General features: G+C 39.7%; 1 protein-coding gene across 1 annotated transcript in view; it reads left to right on the top strand.

Moving 5' to 3' along the window:
- Positions 1 to 7581: 7581 nt before the first annotated feature.
- LOC111141263 (chondroitin sulfate synthase 3) overlaps positions 7582 to 18972 on the top strand; it is a 293963-nt gene continuing 282572 nt past the window's right edge. Inside the window, exons 1-2 of the mRNA XM_022493711.1 lie at positions 7582 to 8389; positions 10954 to 11237. Coding sequence (XP_022349419.1) covers positions 7582 to 8389; positions 10954 to 11237 — 1092 coding nt within the window. The remainder of the gene's footprint in view (positions 8390 to 10953; positions 11238 to 18972) is intronic.

Genomic DNA, 18972 nt, shown 5'->3' with positions numbered 1-18972 from the left:
GGGAACTCTTTACAGTTTTAAAAATCAATGAGGATCCCAAATGTTTATAGTATGAGAAACCAAAAATTAGAAAAAAATTAAATATTCACTCGTACAGAGATAACAAACCTACTATATACCAACAGGAAGAATATTTTATGAACATAACTATGTTTTTCAGAACAAAAACAACTGTAAAGAGTGGCAGAAAATAAAAGCTCTGTCCTTGCATTGCTAGTATTTTATTGAAATCCATAAAATCTAACTTTCAAGACTGTTCAACAACTTGTGTCATTATTAGCTTACTATGAATTTAAATAAAAGTCAAAACAGCTGGATACAGCAGCCTTAAAATGAATTAAAATTCTGCTTCACTCTCTGAAAATGCAATGACAATGGGTTGAGAGATAGAATATCTAACCTATTTTCCATTTTAGTAAAATATCCTGAAATTGATGCAGGATAGAAAAATCTCCCTAACCTCTCATGTTTATTCTGTAATGGTAGTGGCTGTAAACAAACAAACTGTTTGTTTTACAAATTATATATGTACCTTCATGCATATATATATATTATATTCATGTATCCAAAGTATTGATGCATATATACAAATGCAAAATATTTGTATACTGATGCTTAAGAAAGCAGCACAATATTATCAATGTTCTGAAATCCATTTGTCTCTTTGTTAATCAAAAAACTGAGCTTTAAGACTTTATAGTCAGAACTGGATATCCTGGGTAAAATAAAGTATATTATTAAGATTCATGGCACTTGTTTTTACTTTTTAGAATGTGGCTCCTAGAAAAACTTACATTACATATGTAAATTGTATTATATTTCTTTTCAACAGCATTGATCTGTAGGAGAGGAAAAGATACCAAGTGATATATGGGGTTTTTAAAAATTAGAGAAACAGGAAGGAATGTGGCAGGTGCATTATAATCTTTTGATTGATTAAAAATATGGAATTGGAACTTATTAATATTTTGGAGAGTAGTGAAAGGAGAAAATTAAAATAAAGAACCTTTTTAGAATAAATTCAGATTAGTGATTAGGAGCTCTCTGAAGATTTTATAGCTCACTGCCTAATCACAGATTACTACTACTTAAAAAGAAAAAAAGTCCTCATCATAAATAGTGCCTCTTTATTTGTTAAAGCTTGATTGGGTGTTTTGCTTATGTCTAAGAGACTCTGTTGGAGCCCAGGGGCAAGGGAAGAAATAGAAGTTTTAATTCTGATACGGTGACCTCGAATCTTTCCCAAGTGAAAGCAGCAGTCTTATTTTTCTTCTCAAAATACATTGATGATTGGGGCAGAAGAACTATCTTAACGCTCAGATAAATCCATAGGAAATGAAAGTTGTATGTGTGCAGCTTTTAAAATATTTTCTTTAAGCGTTTTATTACAGAGAATTCCAAATCTACCCAAAAGTAATCACCCAGCCCGCTTGGTCATTCGGGCTCCACCCACATTGCCATCCACTTAGCTCCTCCCTCAATCCTATATAATTTGAATTCCAGATACCACACCAGTTCATCTACAAAGAGTTCAGTGTGTAATTCTAAAAAACTAAGCGCTTTTTTTTTGGGTAACATAGCCACAATACCATTATCCTATCTAAAAAAGAAATTAATAAAAAAATTTTAAAAGGAATTAATTCCTCGTAGCGTCAAATATCCAGTCACCGTAAAAAATAAACAAACAACCAAAAAACTACATTTCCATGTTGATTAACTAAATGTAAGTTAGAATTAGGCTGTAAAACATACATAGCTTTATAATATATTCTAAATAATTACCTTTTTGTATTTCACTATATGAACTTCTATCATTCCCTCATGCGCTGATTTCCAAGGAAACAAACATACAGCTAAATGGTCATCTTCTTATGTGTCTGTTTAATTCCGTATTTATTGAGATTCCTCTAGCTATTGATGGGGGGGATGTCAAAAATACCGTTTAACACACTCTACCCCTTAGAAACGAGCTGAATTACATTATGATTATTAGCCACTAGATGCCACAGTTGCTTCACACAAATGAAAGCAATTTGGCCTTGCTATGTCAAGAAAAAAATGATAACATTCTAAATATTAGAGTAAAATACTAAATCAGAGTGTCAGTACTAGTCTAAACTTGCTGGTACCCTGTAGCATGAGCGTATGCTGAACCATACATTAAACTATTTACCTTTAACTTTCATACCTGAGCAAACTATGATATCTACTCTTTTAAAAGCATCTGTGTCTTTTTCTGTGATTTTGAAGTTGTTGTCAATTCTTTCCAATTAATTTCCAAATAATTCCAAATAAACAAATTTCCAAATAATTCAATCACTCAGTGTGGTAACTTCAGAGAATTCTGCTGAATGGTTGTACCTGTGTCCGACTTGATTTCAGGGATTGAGAGAAGACAGGGAATCAGTTTTGCACTTTTTTTTTTTTTTTCCTGGAAAATACCATAATTTTAAGAAGGTTTTGTTGCTCTTGTTTTCCTCAAAATCTTCGGAGCTGCTTCATAGAGATTTGATCAGGCGGGTCACAAGCATGCCTACTGAAACATTCTTGTTTAGCTAATAACAGCAATCTTACCAGACAAACTTGGCCAGCAATATTAGAATTACCTACACTTCTGTATGCTTTCTTCCAACAATATATTCAGATCTGGCTCTGTTTTAGTATACATTCAGTATGTTTAATTTTATTCCATGATAAAAAGTACCCATACAAATTTGTCACTTAACAACCACTCTTGTCCAAATACAGTTTTTTAAAACTTCTTCCTAGAATGTATTACTTTATTCTTTGTTTTAATAAAACACTTAGTGCTTGGTAGAGATTTCCCAGAAAATTATCTACCTGAAAATTCATGTATCTTCAAAATTAAAGTGAGTATGAGAAAATTACTTTGCTGACCTTGGGAAATAGCAGATAAATAGCTAGAGGAATCTCAATAAATATGAAATTAAACTTAGGAAAAAGTTTCTCAATACTTCTGCTTAATACAAATGAGAAAGAGGTGCAGGACACGGTGGGAAGAAGTCATGGAGGTCACCTCAATAATGCTTTAAATGTTTTCCCTGATTCTACCTTTGTTCCTTGCTGACTTTTTCTTCCTACTGGAGCTAGAATGGTCCTTATAAAACATAAATAAATAAAAACCATACCACTGCTCTACTCAACACCTTTATTGTCACTTAGAACAAAAGACCAAGCCTTTGCAAATGTCTGTAAGGCTCAAAATATGTACTATCCAGTGTGGTTGACACTAGTTACATATGTCTATTTTTTTTTTAAAGATTTTATTTATTTATTTGACAGAGAGATCACAAGCAGGCAGAGAGGCAGGCAGAGAGAGAGGAGGAAGCAGGCTCCCCTAGAGAGCAGAGAGCCCGATGCAGGGCTCGATCCCAGGACTCTGAGATCATGACCTGAGCCGAAGGCAGCGGCTTAACCCACTGAGCCACCCAGGCGCCCCTACATATGTCTATTGAACATCTGAAATGCAGTCAGTTTGAACTGAAATGTGCTTTAACATGTAAAATACATAACAGATTTGGAAAACTTAGTACTGATAAAAAGAATGTAAATTTTCTCAGTAATGTTATGTTATCATTATATATTATATATAGTTGCAATGATAATATTTTGGATATGTTGAATTGAAAAAAATGTTATTTAAATTAATTTCACCTCTTTAAAAAATGTATCTACAAGAAAATAGTGAAATTACATGTCTTAACATTTCTGGCTCATATTCTAATTCTGTTGAATAGCACTAGCCAAAATGACAAGCAAGTCATTCAGCTCCCTCCCATTTCCAACCCACACTGGCCTCTTTGATGATCTTCAGTATAACCATGTATATCTCAGGCCATTAGGTTGGCTATTCTCTTCTAAAAAATCTACACTCAGATTTTTTTTTTTAAAGATTTTATTTATTTACTTGACAGAGAGAGAGACCACAAGTAGGCAGAGAGGCAGGCAGAGAGAGAGAGAGGAGGAAGCAGGCTCCCTGCCGAGCAGAGAGCCCGACGCAGGGCTTGATCCCAGGACCCCGAGATCATGACCTGACCCGAAGGTAGAGGCTTTAACCCACCGAGCCACCCAGGCGCCCCAACACTCAGATTTTTTTTAAAGATTTTATTTATTTATTTGAGAGAAAGAGAGTGCAAAAGAGAGTGTGAGAGAGCAGTAGCGGAGGAGAGGGACAAGTAGACCTCCCCTGAGCAGGGAGTGCCACACAAAGCTTGATCCCAGGACTCCGGGATCATGACCTGAGTCCAAGGCAGATGTTTAACTGACTGAGCCACCCAGGTGCCCTTCCCTAAGATATCTTTATTGTTAGTTTCCTTACTTTGTCCTTTTCTGTGTTAATATTGTCAGAAAGAAGTTCTCTTATCAATCAGCCAAAGATGGCCCTACCCAACACTTGTATATGCCTACTGTCTCTATTTTTTCAAAGCCTATATCACTTAGCATATTAATGTATTTGTGTGTGTGTGTGTGTGTGTGTGTAATCTCTCCTTAGTAGAATAACCCCCATGATGTCAGGGACTGTGTTTTGTTTATTGCTGTTTCTCTAGAATAGTGCTTGGCTTTTGGTAGATACTAAATAAGTATGTGTTGAATAAATCAGAGGATAAATATCATTAAAAATAAGTAGAGTGTTATCTAAGGGATTTTATCATGAAGGTTTGGAAAATGAGAAGAATTAACATTTCCTGAGTGCCTACAATGAACTAGACACTGTGCTAAGCACTTATATATAATATCGTAATAAATCCTCACAGAAATATATTTGCAGATCAGAAATCTAAAGCTCAGACAATTTAGATAATTTTCCCAAGGTCACTTAGCCAGTATGGAACATCATTTCAATATTTTTCATTTTGTTTCAATGTCTCCAAGTACCTTCCCTGACTCCCAGAATAAATTAGATGCTCTTTTAAATACTTTCTAAGTATTTTCCCTTATCATTTGCCACCACTGTAATTCATTGTGTAATGTGGTGCTCAATGTCTGTCTTCCCCACTGCACTATAAACTTCATGATAACTGGCAGTGAATATCTTGTTGACATTTCCACGTTCAGAGACTTCTACCCTCATGCTTAATCTCCAATACATATTTATTGAATAAATGAATAAAGTTAACTTTATCTCAGAATATTGTAATCATTGATGAATGGATTATCTGTGGCCAATGAGAATTAATGGTTTTGTAGATCTACTAAAAGAATGGCACCCCTTAGAACGAAGCCCTGTTGGATATTCCAGGGGAGAGTATGCTAGTGTGTAGGTGTTTTTCACACTTGAGCTCCACGTTACGAATTTCCTTTGGAAGTGTGCTGTCCAACACGGCAGACACATGGGGCTACTTAAATAAAAAGTAATTAAAATGAAATAAAATTGAAAATTTATTCCCTCAATTACATTAGCCATACTTCAAGTACTCAACAGTCATACGTGGCTAGTGGCTTCCTTAATGAAGAGACCAAAAAATTTCCATTATAGGGAGAGTTGTATTGAACAGCACTATTCTATAAAGTTTAAAAATATATATATTTTCAAATCAGAAGGGGATTGTCCAGTTAGTTTTGCATCCTAACCAAAATTAAACTTTGAGAAAGAGCCCAATAATCTGTATTCCCAAGTGTTTCTGGGCAAGATGCAGACATGGAAAAGCAGCTTCATTGTCTACTGGATGAAACATTTAGTCAGACGTGCTCTTGCACAGCCAGTGGCTGGTGTGGAAAGAACCACTCCTCCAAGGGCCCTGGGCAGGCCTACTGTTCCAGGGATGCTGCCAGCCCCTGGATGGATTGAGCCCTCTGCCTAATGCTACTCAATACCATCCCTTTGCATTTGATGCACAAAACAGAAGACTGAAATTTGAAGAGGAGAGGGTTTGGAATGCCAAATGCACCTCAAACTATTAGTTAGATCCACAACTTCTAGAGAGCAATTTTTTTTAAATGTCCCCTTTCTTAAAATATTACGTATCTTTGGGTAATTTCTTCCTAATGTGACTTTCAGTAATTCTGGCCAATACAATTAAACTTTCTTTGAGATTCTGAGGTGAAGATCCTTTCCCCTAATTAGACACATAAAACACGTCCTGTCATTGCCTTAGAAAATAAAACAGTTTATAGACAAGAATAAATATAGTTTCTATTTTGTTTTCTGATTAAGTTGACTTATGGGGGTAAGAATTTTCTTAAATTGGGTCTGCCGGATATTGGCTCTATAACTTGTTCACATTTCTCCATCATTTGCCAGTCCTACCGAATCAGTCTTGACCAAGACTGAAAATAGTTCATGATTCCCACTTCTAGACAACAAACCATAGAAGAGCAGAGGCAGGGACCATCAGGCAGCCCCACACTTCCCAACTCAACAGGTGGGGAACATGGGATTTTTACGTTCTTTGGGGACTGAGCCCCCACTCACCGTGTTCTGTCAGAGGAAGTATTTCCAGGGCCTCTGAGATTTTCTTAAAAGACACCGAGTGACTTTGGTGCTTCTGCGTACGCCTGGAGAGGGGTGGTGAAGGATGCAGGTGGGACCGGGAAGTTAGAAAGGTTGGGAGGTGGGGCGCTAGGATGGGACAAATGGTTTCCCGAGCCCTTAGCAGGACACCGAGCAGAGAGCCGAGGCGCGATGTAGCAGCGGTGAGAGAAACGCGAGGAGCACCGCAAACGCGAAGAGCGGAGCGCGCACGGACCTGGGCGGGGCAGAGTGGGGAAGGGTCACGCCGGGACGTAACCCGCTGTGGGCTGGGGGAGGCGAGCGGGGCGGGAGCTGCGGGCGCCTGCCGGGGGCTCAGGGACCCGAGCTCCGCCGATGAGGTCAGTGGAGCCGACGCGCCCGGAGGAGGGCAGTGGAGCCCCCGGACGCGGGTGTTGCGAGGCCGGCAGAGGGGCGGGACGGGACGGGAAATGGGACGGAGAGCTCGGGCCGTGGGAGGAGGGACGAGGGGGCGTCGGCGCTGGGAGCCGGAGGCGGCCCGACCGGGATCGTTTCCTTCCGGAGAGGAGGCCGGCTCTGGACCGAGGCGCGGACGGGGGGCGTCCAAGGGCGGGTGACGGGGAAATAGCGCGGCTCGCGCTTCTCCCGGGCTGGTAGCGGGGCTGCTTGTGGCTCCTCCTCGGGGCCAGTCCCGAGCCGGGCGGCGGGGGGAGCGGGAGGCGGAGAGCGAGGGCGGGGGCTCGGGAAGGAGGGAGGAGGGAGGGACCAGGCGCGCCAGTGACAGGGTGGCAGCTTAGGAGCGGACGCGTTGCCGCCGCTGCCGCGCCACCTCCTCCTCCTGCAGCTCCTCTCGCTGCTGCCGCCGCCACCGCCGCCGCCGGGAGAAGTTTCACTCCCGACCCTCGCTGGGAGCCGGGACCCAGAGCAGAGCGGGGAGCGCGGCCGGCAGCAGCAACCCGCAGTCGGCCAGGCGCCCGGAGCGCTCCAACCCTGAGCCGGCGTCCGCGCCTCGGCGGCGGGCAGCGGCCCGAGCTGGGGGCGCTGAGGCGGAGGAGGGGCGGGTGTGAGCCGGGAGACCCGCGCGCAGCGCCACAGCCGCTCAGCTAGCGTCCGCGCCGGGGGCAGTCGCGATGGCCGTGCGCTCCCGCCGCCCGTGGATGAGCGTGGCTCTGGGGCTGGTGCTGGGCTTCACCGCCGCGTCCTGGCTCATCGCCCCTAGAGTGGCCGAGCTGAGCGAGAGGAAGAGACGCGGCTCCAGCCTCTGCTCCTACTACGGACGCTCGGCCGCTGGCCCCGGCGCTGGCGCGCAGCAGCCGCTCCCCCAACCTCAGCCCCGGCCCCGGCTGGAGCAGTCGCCGCCCCCCGTGCGCCAGGAGCTCCAGGGACCGCCGCTGGCAGAGGCAGCGCCCGGGGTAACCAGTTTTCGGAGCAGCCCCTGGCAACAGCCACCCCCGCTGCAGCAGCGGCGGCGAGGACGCGAGCCCGAAGGCGCAACGGGGCTGCCAGGCGCCCCCGTGGCGGAAGGGGAGCGGGAGGAGGAGGACGGGGGCGCGGCTGGACAGCGGAGAAGCGGCGGTCCGGGGAGTAGCCACAACGGCAGCGGGGATGGGGGCGCCGCCGCCCAGAGCTCCCGACCCCGGGATTTCCTGTACGTAGGAGTGATGACCGCGCAGAAGTACCTGGGCAGCCGCGCGCTAGCGGCGCAGCGGACCTGGGCGCGCTTCATCCCCGGCCGCGTGGAGTTTTTTTCCAGTCAGCAGTCCCCTAACGCCGATATGAGCCAGCCCTCGCCACCCCTGCCTGTCATCGCACTGCCGGGGGTGGACGACTCCTACCCTCCCCAGAAAAAGTCCTTCATGATGATCAAGTACATGCACGACCACTACCTGGACAAGTATGAGTGGTTCATGCGCGCCGACGACGACGTCTACATCAAAGGTGACCTCCCAGCGCCGGCGGTCCCGCCTGCCCGCCCCTTCTCTTCCCCATCCCGTTTCTCTGCAGCCAGCCCTAATCCCTGCCCGGCCCCTCTTTGCTTCTCTACCAGCACGTGCTCAGGGGTCCTGCAGCCCCCAACCCGCGGTGCCCACCCTCAGCATCCGCCCACCCTTCCCAGTGCGCTCCCCCTCTTCTCCTGCGGTCTGCACCCTCCTCACACCTGACTGGCTTTATTCGCCTTCCTCACTCTTGCTGTTCTCGTTTCCTCCCAGAGCTTGCCCCTACTCTTTACTGTGTGGGAGCGGTGAGGAAGGGGACTTGAGGCTTAACCGAGGGCTAATCCTACTCCGTCCTGCTCTGAAAGCCCTGGGTGACAGTAGTTTCCCACAGCTATCCAGAGGGGCGTGTCCTCAGTGAAGGAAGGGAAGACCGAGGAAACAGGCGAGACCCAGTCTGGAGCTGGGTGTTCTAGCTTTATTCCACAACCCTACAACCCTTTTGTTGCAATTGGATCTAACGCAGGTTCGGAACTGGTGAGATTAAGGAAACATTTTCGCTGTTCCGGACCGTTCCCTGTGGACTACCCACCACGCACTGGGAGTCCTTGAGCACCCCCACACCGCTCCAGCGCTCACCTCCTTTCAGCCACTACAGTGCAGCACCAGGTCGGCTCTTAACACAGCAACGCCCCCCGCCCTCCCCGCCACACCTCTGTAAAACCCGGAGGGCATGAGTGTATTTTTAGGAATTGGTGGTGGAGAGGGGACAACGCAGGTGAATTATCCAGACCCCAGGAGCTCCGAGCTGTAGACAATAGCGTGGTTCCTTTCCAATCTGTTTTGGTGGCTGCGGCGATAAGCAAAGGCTGGAAGTCCTTCCCAAAACCACGCGCAGCCACAGTAGGAGAAAACTTTTGTCGGTTTTAAAAGAGGTGCGGTCCTTCACCCTGGGTGTGGGTGGTTCTGGCCAGAGATTTCTAAACTCAGCAGAGAGAAGTCCTGAGAGAGGGAGTAAATCTTTTCAGTCCCGCCCGTTGCGGAGATGGAGATGGATTGGTCAAAAGTGGGGCAACTCTTCCTAGTGTGTACCTCTGTCCTTGTAACCTCACTGCTTTCTCCTGATCCAGGTGATCTTTCGCCTGATTCAAGGGAAAACACACAAGATCTGTCCCATTTTGGCTCAGGGAGTGAGTGTAGGGTAATAACTAGAGATTTCTTGGGGTTAGGATGAGAAGAGTGAAATAATTCCATTGATAATTCGATACAAAAATAAACGATTGCATATTTGTTGGATACTGTGTGTTACAGATTTAAGATGTATTGATATCAGTACCTGTAAGTGATGGATCCCTTATCTTATAGTTCCATTGTCTTCCGTGTCTCATTACAATCACAAAGGTTTCCTAGCAGAAGTTTGCCACACCTCGCAGAGAATTTTTAAGTACATTAGTAGCATCTATTTCTGTCGTTTGTCTTAATGCTTTGAAAGATTGTCCTTCAGAACATTGAAGTGCCATAATCTTTCCATTCCTATTAAGAATGAAATGCATTTTGTATTAAGAACTCAATAATAGCCAGTCAAAACTCATTGAGATCCCAGGGGCAAGGCATGGCATCATCAAGATCAATGACTGCAGGTGCCGTGCTCATCAAAAAGTGATAGTAAAGATGCTGACTGGGAATATAAAGAAGGTGACTACCTCATTGTATCACTTTGTAGAGTGTCTAATCTATTCAAACTGTTGTAGCTATAGAATTTTACTTTTATTTTTTTAAGACTTTTTATTTATTTATTTGACAGAGATCACAAGTAGGCAGAGAGAGAGAGAGGAGGAAGCAGGTTCCCTGCTGAGCAGAGAGCCAGATGTGGGGCTCCATCCAGGACCCTGGGATCATGGCCTGAGCTGAAGGCAGAGGCTTTAACCCACTGAGCCACCCAAGCGCCCCTATAGAATTTTACTTTTAGATAGGTTTTCTTGATGAACTTACGTGCTATCAGGAAACCAGTTACTTAATTTTTAACAAATTTTTTTTTCCTGAAAAGGTGCTTTCCAAAATTAAACTCCAAGATGACTTTAATATCCTCTCTTTCTCTCTCAACTTTTGGGTTGTATATGACTGTTTAGTAATGTGAAGTTTATTAAGGACAAAACACCACTAAATCAATTAACAGTAAAAATGTTTATTGAATATCAACAGTCTGCTGATCAATGCTAAATATAATTTATTATTTTCTGTAATATTATCATTACTTCAAACACGCTAATAAATTTGTCATTTTTCTTATTATCTCACCTTTTACAAAAAAAGTGATGATTGTTAAACTTACGAAGTCTTTTCAGTGATCTTCACTAGAAGGTTGATAACATTTTATTATGATTTAATTAGTAACTGAAAATTAGTAGTTTTTAAATAATAGACTATTCACAGAGGTTTTTCTTCCTTTCAGTTGTGTTATGACTTTGGGGAGGAGTTTGCACACAATGTTGGAAGGTCTTTCCCTTACTCTGTTCTAAATAATTGTGAAATTAGGAGAAGGAGTGACTGTTGCCTTTCTCTTTGTAGGTGATAAGTTAGAAGAGTTTCTTCGATCACTGAATAGCAGTAAGCCTCTCTACCTGGGTCAGACGGGCCTGGGGAATATTGAAGAACTTGGAAAATTGGGGCTGGAGCCTGGAGAGAACTTCTGTATGGGAGGACCTGGCATGATCTTCAGTCGAGAGGTTCTTAGAAGGATGGTGCCACATATTGGTGAATGCCTCAGAGAAATGTACACAACTCATGAGGACGTCGAGGTAGGAAGATGTGTTCGGCGCTTTGGTGGCACTCAGTGCGTCTGGTCTTACGAGGTAAGACAGTTTGTGATGAAAATGTTCGGGTATTACAGGTGTGTGCCCGTTTATAGCCTGGGGCCATGATTTTGTTTATTCTCTCGGCATCTTTTAATTCACTTGAAAATGATAGAAGCAGCCGGGTATGGACACCAGGGTGATTGTGGGAGATAACTTTCTTCACAGAGCTGTGGACTGTTGGAGGTTTTGTTTTTGTTTTTGTTTTTAGCGTGCCTATAGCTTTAAGCAGCAGCCTGTATATACAGTCACGTCTCTGGCAGATGCTATTTGCTTTATCGGTGTTTATATACATGCTATCCATTTCCTGTTTCGAACTAGAGGGCTAACTGTATTCTCTTGGGTTGTTGCTTTTAGCATTTGGTACTTGGTGGGTTGCTGCTGTTGTTGTTTTGGTTAGGTATATAATCGCTTCTCTCTGTTTCCACATAGTTAAAATCTCAAGTTCCTGGGAAGAATGTCCTGTGGAAATTTAACATGTTATTTTTTTAAAGCATAGGAAAAATTAACTCATAATCTATCATTTATGATAGATTTGTTTACAAATTTAAAGGGAACTAGTTACCTGGGAAAATAGAAGTAGTTATGAAGATGTTAAGTTTAACTTAAGATGTTAAGTTTAACTGTTTAATATTATGACTTAAAATTGGCTTAAAATTGGCTTAAAATTTGATGGCTTAAAATTGGTCTCTCTCTGCTCTTATTCGATTTCCTGAACAGCAGCTGTTACTTATATAATCTGAGTTACATATATTTTTTTGTGATAATTTCATGAAACACTCAGGCATTTTTTTTTCTTCAGAAATTTGTTTAGAAATGAGAGACAAAATTTTATTTAAGAAAATTTTCCTAAAAGGTAGTCTTAGTAAAAAATGGATTTAACGTTTAAATAGTATGTTGCACTTTTCGTAAGTTTGGTTTTCAAGGGTTTGATACACTTCAGCTATCCAATGCACACATTTGTAAATTATAACTTAACTCTTTTACTTTTCAAATTTTTCATGTCTCCTGGTACAGAAGAAACATGAAAATATGCTCCTTGTAAAGTCATGAACCTCAAGATTACATTGTCATAATCATTCTTTTTTTGGAAGAGCAGTCTCACTTTACTTAATTTTGCTTTATTTTTTATACTTTGTAGTATTTTAACTTTGGGGAATATTCTTCTATGTATTTTTTTAAGGTTTTTATTTATTTATTTGATAGACACAGATCACAAGTAGGCAGAGAGGCAGGCAGAGAGAGAGGGGGAAGCGGGCTCCCCGCTGAGCAGAGAGCCCAACGTGGGACTCGATCCCAGGACCCTGAGATCATGACCTGAGCTGAAGGCAGAGGCTTAACCCACTGAGCCACCCAGGCACCCCTATTCTTCTATGTATTACAGAAAGTAAAAATTATCTGTAATCGTTTATTTGGAATATGTACTATGTGGATTTAAAATTATTCTATACCTCATTCCTTTTGATAGTAAAATAGTAATTCATCTTTTGTTAAACTATGACTACCCTATAGAGTAAAAATTTATGCAAAATAGTTGTAGTTAAAAAGAAGTATTTTAGAATAAATTAACAAAGATTTTTGTTTCTCTAATATAAAACTAACTGGAAGGCAAAAAATAGTACAGAAAACATAGTAGGTTGATTTTGTTTATACGAAGATATTATTTTGGAGGCACTGGCTCTGTGTGGGTAAGTAAACAAAATTAACCATATTTTAAAATAAAGATGGAAATTTCTTATGTTTTGGGGGGTACTTTATTGCCTTAACATCATACAGAAAGTTTTGAAAAACTTTTGTCAATCCTTCTCTTCAAGTTTTCATTGATTCTGCTGTGAAAGTGCAGTCTTCACCTAGCTGTGTACTCATTTATGTTACAAGAGAGTAGATATGCTCACTAACCTACATGCAGAAGAACTGGTTTAATTATTTTTACTATAGGCGTTTGTGCTGAGCAATGTTGAAGGGGAATTCTCATAAATGTGCACAGTCTGTGTTAATACAAGTGAAATCTTATATCTTACCATAAACTGATATAAAAGAACAGACAAACCAAGGGATTCCAAATCTTATAAGATGGAACTTCATGATCACAATATTTTCATTAACTTTTCAAAAAACATTTGAATTTAGACTCATACTGGGACATCACTGACTTCACAGTCCGTATGAAGAAAATCTTTTCTACTTTTTTCCCTAACAACAGAACTATTTTCTGAAGTTGTGCCGTTTACTTTCTTTTGCTAAACAATTGTATTCAATCTACTTTGTTTTGGAAGTTTAGTTTTTGAGGAGTATTTAAACAGTATTTATTTTAGAGGAGGCAGTTGATAATACAAAGTCTCAGTCTTATTTAAAGGAATGATGGAAAATTTCATTAGCAAGGGACATATTAAACAGCATCTTTTGATAAATTCAATAAAGGTAAATATGCAATAAAGTTATAATTTTAAGTATTTTAATATTAAGATGTTGTTCTCTGTTTTATGAGATACCTTGTTAGGTCAGTTGGGTCACAGCCAAACTAGGATTCTCCAGTTTGGATTTTAGGTTAGTTCAAATGATGTCCATTCTATACTACTGTTCATATTGTATGGAAAAAGGTAATCTATTCTACTGTACATTGGTGTCCTGAGTAAAGGTCAGAGATTTTATATCTGGTCACATAGCAAGCTATGAAATTGATCCTTAACTTTGTTTTCATACTTCTTTTAAAAGAACTATCTGTGATGGAATTATCTTAACATCTTGAATTTCCTTTATCTATACCTTTCACGGATTTCAGGATTCTTTTTGGCTTTTCCTCCTAATAAAAATTCTAGCAGAGTTAAACGCATTGTCCACGACTTTTGAGTTTGAATATATGAAACATTCATGATGGAAAGTTATCTTTTAAATATGATGAACAGACTTGCAGATCTTTCAGGAAGAGAACTGGACAAATATATTAAATTGTATAGACTAGGTAGCTCTTCTTTATTATAAATTATGTTTTATGTAAAACCTAGGAATCTTCTAGAATTCTTTACTGCTCAATGAAAGTGTACTTTGTATATACTATTAAGCATAATTGGGAAAGAGAGGGTAAACTTAAACTGGGTTTGAGTTCTGTCGTCTTTGGTAAATTACTTCTTTGAGCCTTGTTTAATTCAGCTGAAATTGGAGATTATAACTGTGTCTACCACATACTTTTTGGAGAAGATTAAGTGAAATGGTGAAATAATCTATGTAGAGTCCTTAATATAATGTTTGGCACAGAATATATTGTCAATAGGTATTAGTTAATATTGTCATGGTTGTCCCTGAATAGATCTTGTAATGTGTTGTATATTATGCAGATTCATCCATATTTTACTTCATTTAGTAGCTATTAGTAGTGAGTGGTTTATATCAAAAGAAGCAAACTAAAAATAAGCTGAGTTCTTTTCAGGTAAAGAATCAAAGTTTAAGGTTTTTTGGCAAAGAATGAGAAACCAGTATGTTTGGGTATTGTAGAAGTATGGGAAATCCAATATCAGTAGAACTTACCATAAAATATGGAATCTGCGTGTTAAATGATCCATTACAAATATTTGCTTCAGTCTTTGAACACCATATTAATAGTTTATCTTAAGGAGCTAGTGTAAAAAATATTATTTAACAAGTATTTATCCAATACACATATTTAAGGAATCCTAAACCGATCAGACTCTCTATTAAAAAAATGACTGCACGGATTTCTGGATCAGTTGGCAGAACAATAGCCCCTTTTTCTGAGTTTCTCTGGAATTTTTAGTAGGAAAGGAGGTTAGTAATGTCTCATTTTGCAGTCATCTTGTATGAATACCCAGGAACTTGTCTCTCAAGTAACTGGAACCTCTTTCTAATGTTGCTCACTGTTTCGGGAAATAATGGATAGCTTTACTTTCTTCCAGGGTAAGGTCCTGATGGTCTGGGACAATATGCCTTGCCTGTGAACTTTTTGCTTTGTTTCTCTCTCTGTCATCTCCTCCCCTTGTACTTTATTCCTTCTGTATTTAATTATATATAAAATACATTACAAGTGCATTTTGATAGGCACCGCTTTTTATCGAGTTCTCGGTAAATTAACGTGCTTATGACAGGCCAATCCCAAGAGGTCACAGGATGTGTACCCAGATCATACTTAGGACCCAGGAATCGCTTGATATCTTCTAAGTTAAGAGACCTTTGGTTGCTGCTGAGCCTCAGATGGACTGGTTCTCTGTGTGCCTGAGACCAGATTTCGGATACTCCCTTCGCTACTTGGATGTAGAAACATCTAGATTCTAAGGATGTAGGCAGATGTTAATAATCAACATGCTTGCTGGGTTGCTTTTGTACTCATTTATACCTCAAATTGTATAAGTGAAGATTACTAAATGAAGCATGTTTGTGAAAAATCTATTTTATTCACTCTGTGAGTGTGAGAATTTATTGGCATCTACTGACTTTTTTGTAGAACTCTGTCTTGGCTACTGTTTTCCTAGTTATCTGAGCTACAATCTGGCAGCTTGGGAGGCTGCATATGGCTCTTAAACATTTTGGCTCATAGAATGTTTTAAAGTTTTCTGTTTTTGTTTTTTGTTGCCTTTAGCCGAGGCCAGCAGTCTTCAGTCCCCTTCATGTCCTCTTCCAAACACCAAGCTCTCCTCACGTGTTTCTTGTACCTGTCTAGCCCAGGTATACCTAAGTGTCCTGAAATTTTGAGCCAGATAACCCACACGTTGAAATTTTTATTAAAGTATTCTCTAGAAAATGAACTAATTTTCTAGCGAGAATGAAATGTGTATTTTAAATACTGTAATTTACACAATTTTTTTTTAAACTTGGCTGTTAGAATTGTATAACACAGAATATAGTTATACTTTCTTTGTTGTAGGTATGTTTTCAGTAACTAGAAAATCCTCATGGGTAAAAAAAAAAAAAGAAAGTTTAAACAGTTCACTTTCAGCATGTGTCTTAGCAGATTTGTAAGTTCTCTTTCTTTGCTTTTTGTTTTAGTTCAATCTTTTATATTCAAGCATTAAAGTAGTTTTAATTTCAATGATTCTTTTTCTCCCTGTGAGGGAGTTTTACATTTCATCGTCTGAGACTCATCTTTAGAATAGTGTGTATTTATCTTCTTAATGTTTATAGTTAAACGGAGCCAGAGAATATATATATATCTTTATTTCCTTCTATTAAATGTTGTTTCAAATAAAACATAGCTCTATATTGATAAAAAATATTTCTCAATGGGCTTAAAAAGCCATTTCTTATGACTAAACAGATTTTTTATTAGATTCCTTAAAGAGTTAATTTCAAGGCAGAATGCCTTATGTTTAATCTTGGCCCCCTAAAGGCTATAAACACCCTAGAAAATTCCATCATTTTACAAAAGGATATGTTCTGAAAGTGTTTCTCTGGGCTTGTAATACCAGAGAGCTATACCATAAAAATCTTAAGTACATATAACTTTTTCATAACATAACCATTAAGGTTAAAATATCTGTGCCATTCTTAAAGGGCCATTGCACATCCTTCTTAGTATTGTGCTATTACTTAAGGACTTTACTCTTCTGTAATGCTAATTTTGCTCCATCATGAACATGGTTTATGTCCCTAAAGTGTATTAATTATGTATGGAAAAGCATAAGGGGGATTTTGATCTAAAATTCAGTCTTTCAAACTTCTTTTCTCGCTTCTTATTCAGTCACAGTTCAGTTTCTAACTAAAAGCAGTAGCTTCTCACACCTACTCTTGCCACCCCCATTCCGCTTGTCACACGAAATCATCATGCATTGATTTTAGGCAGTTTCTCTTCCGCCACATTGTTTTCTTCCTTGTACAAAATGAAATTTCATTCCAAGATGGAAAAGAAACATGGTATGGTTTTTCATATTTTGTAGTCTTAGCTAGTTGATTTTTTGTTGTTAACTGAGACCTTATCACCTGAATGGTGACGACATATTCTTTACAAGAAGATGATTCCAACAAGTTGTGAAAAATATTAAGTTAAGAAGATGCCCCTACACAGTTTGAAATAAGTTCCAGGATGGCATATAAATACTATTTCAGTTTAAAAACTTTAAATATTCTTTCTCCTTAATTGATCACAAGTATACTAACTTCCTGAAGAAATTCCAAGTCAGTTTTTTCCTTCCACTTGCTTTGCCTTGGTTTCCAAAAACCTATGTTTTGAGAAACATTTACTTTAATCCTTTTTCTACCTACTGAATTAGGGCTCATTGTGCAAAGAAATGTGTTTGCTCATGTAACTAATACGACATTTTACTTTGATTATAGCATGTTTCTTGTTTCGCCCAAAGGTGTACATTTTAACGATGGGGTATTTGAGCTAACACAAACTTCAGTAAAATAAAGAAAAATCAGTGTCTTCAGGCATCTGAGTCATTATTTGATATTAGTAAGCAATAAGAAATCTCAATAAGCTGAACAGCTGGGGGTTTGCAATTCCTCAGAATTCTAACCTGTTCATTTACTATCTTAACTATTAAACAACTCTCTAGTTAAGGCTAAACTGTGTATAAATTATTTTGAGTTATGACATTTATTTAAGATCACCCTGTCTTGCAAAAGTGTTGGACATTTATAGTACAATAAATATGTTATAAATTTCCAGATTAACTAGATCACAACTGTACTAAAAAATCAGCATGCATTGTTTTGGAGCTAATGAATTAAGAAATGGATTTCTTAATTCCTTGAGATTCTAAAATCTTTACTCACTATTCATAATTTTGAAAGCTGCGTCCTTCATTCTTTACTGTCAGTGGCATTTGAACTTTTCATGATCTCTTTCAGTTTTATTCATTATTTTTAGATCTATTTATTTCTAGAGTACCAGTACCTTAAAGAGAGATTTTTTAAAATATATACATGTTAATAAAAGTAATATACAATAAAATTAAAATGTTAAGAAGTAATGGAAAAAGAAAAATGTAGAAGAAAAAGAAAAATAATCTTAAAAAATATATGTTGGGCTCCCTGTTTTGCTGGCATTAAAGAGAACATTGACCTACCTGGATCCTGACACCTGAAAGAAATCTTTCCCATAGAACAGAGAGGGCTCTGAGGGATCACAAAATTCAGCACCAGTTCTCTGAGTATAATGGCCTGGTTTGCTTCCCTGTTCCTTATGAATCCCCTCAACGTGAACCACGAATGCAACACAGAATGGCAGTTCTGCACAAGGAGTTCTACTCGGAGACACTGCTGTTATGTTTAAGTGCACCATTGTTTGGTGACTTACTTGACTTTATTTTAAAATTTAGAATAGCTTTCAGAGAGCCCTTCATGGATATTACTTCTAAGATATTTTATATTTGGTTGGCCAACAGGGAGTTTGAGTTATACATGTTCTCTGGTGGGAATGCAGAGTGCCTCTGTTATGCCATTGGTGAAGGATAGATACATGATTGTGTTTTGCTAATCTTGAGGATGATAGAGACATCAGCTCCAAATGGAGAAATCAAACCAGATCTGAGACCTAATGGCCATCCCACCTGAGGAACACAGAGTCAGGCCCAAGAGAATTCCTAACAGCTTGGCCTAGAATTAGCAGTGAGGCTCTGTAGCTCTTGAGTGGATTATTAGAAATGTCTGTTTTCATTACTTTAATAATTTATCATGTGATCATTATATAAATTATTTAAATATAATTATTAAATTTTTACATGAATATGGATTAGTTTTAAGGTAAAACTGGCATGCACAAATTAAAACATTGAAATATCAA

This window comes from Enhydra lutris, unplaced genomic scaffold, assembly GCF_002288905.1.
Source record: "Enhydra lutris kenyoni isolate GAN:26980312 unplaced genomic scaffold, ASM228890v2 scaffoldscaffold5, whole genome shotgun sequence".
NCBI classification, from domain to species: domain Eukaryota; kingdom Metazoa; phylum Chordata; class Mammalia; order Carnivora; family Mustelidae; genus Enhydra; species Enhydra lutris.
This window is presented reverse-complemented; position numbering and strand designations above follow the sequence as displayed.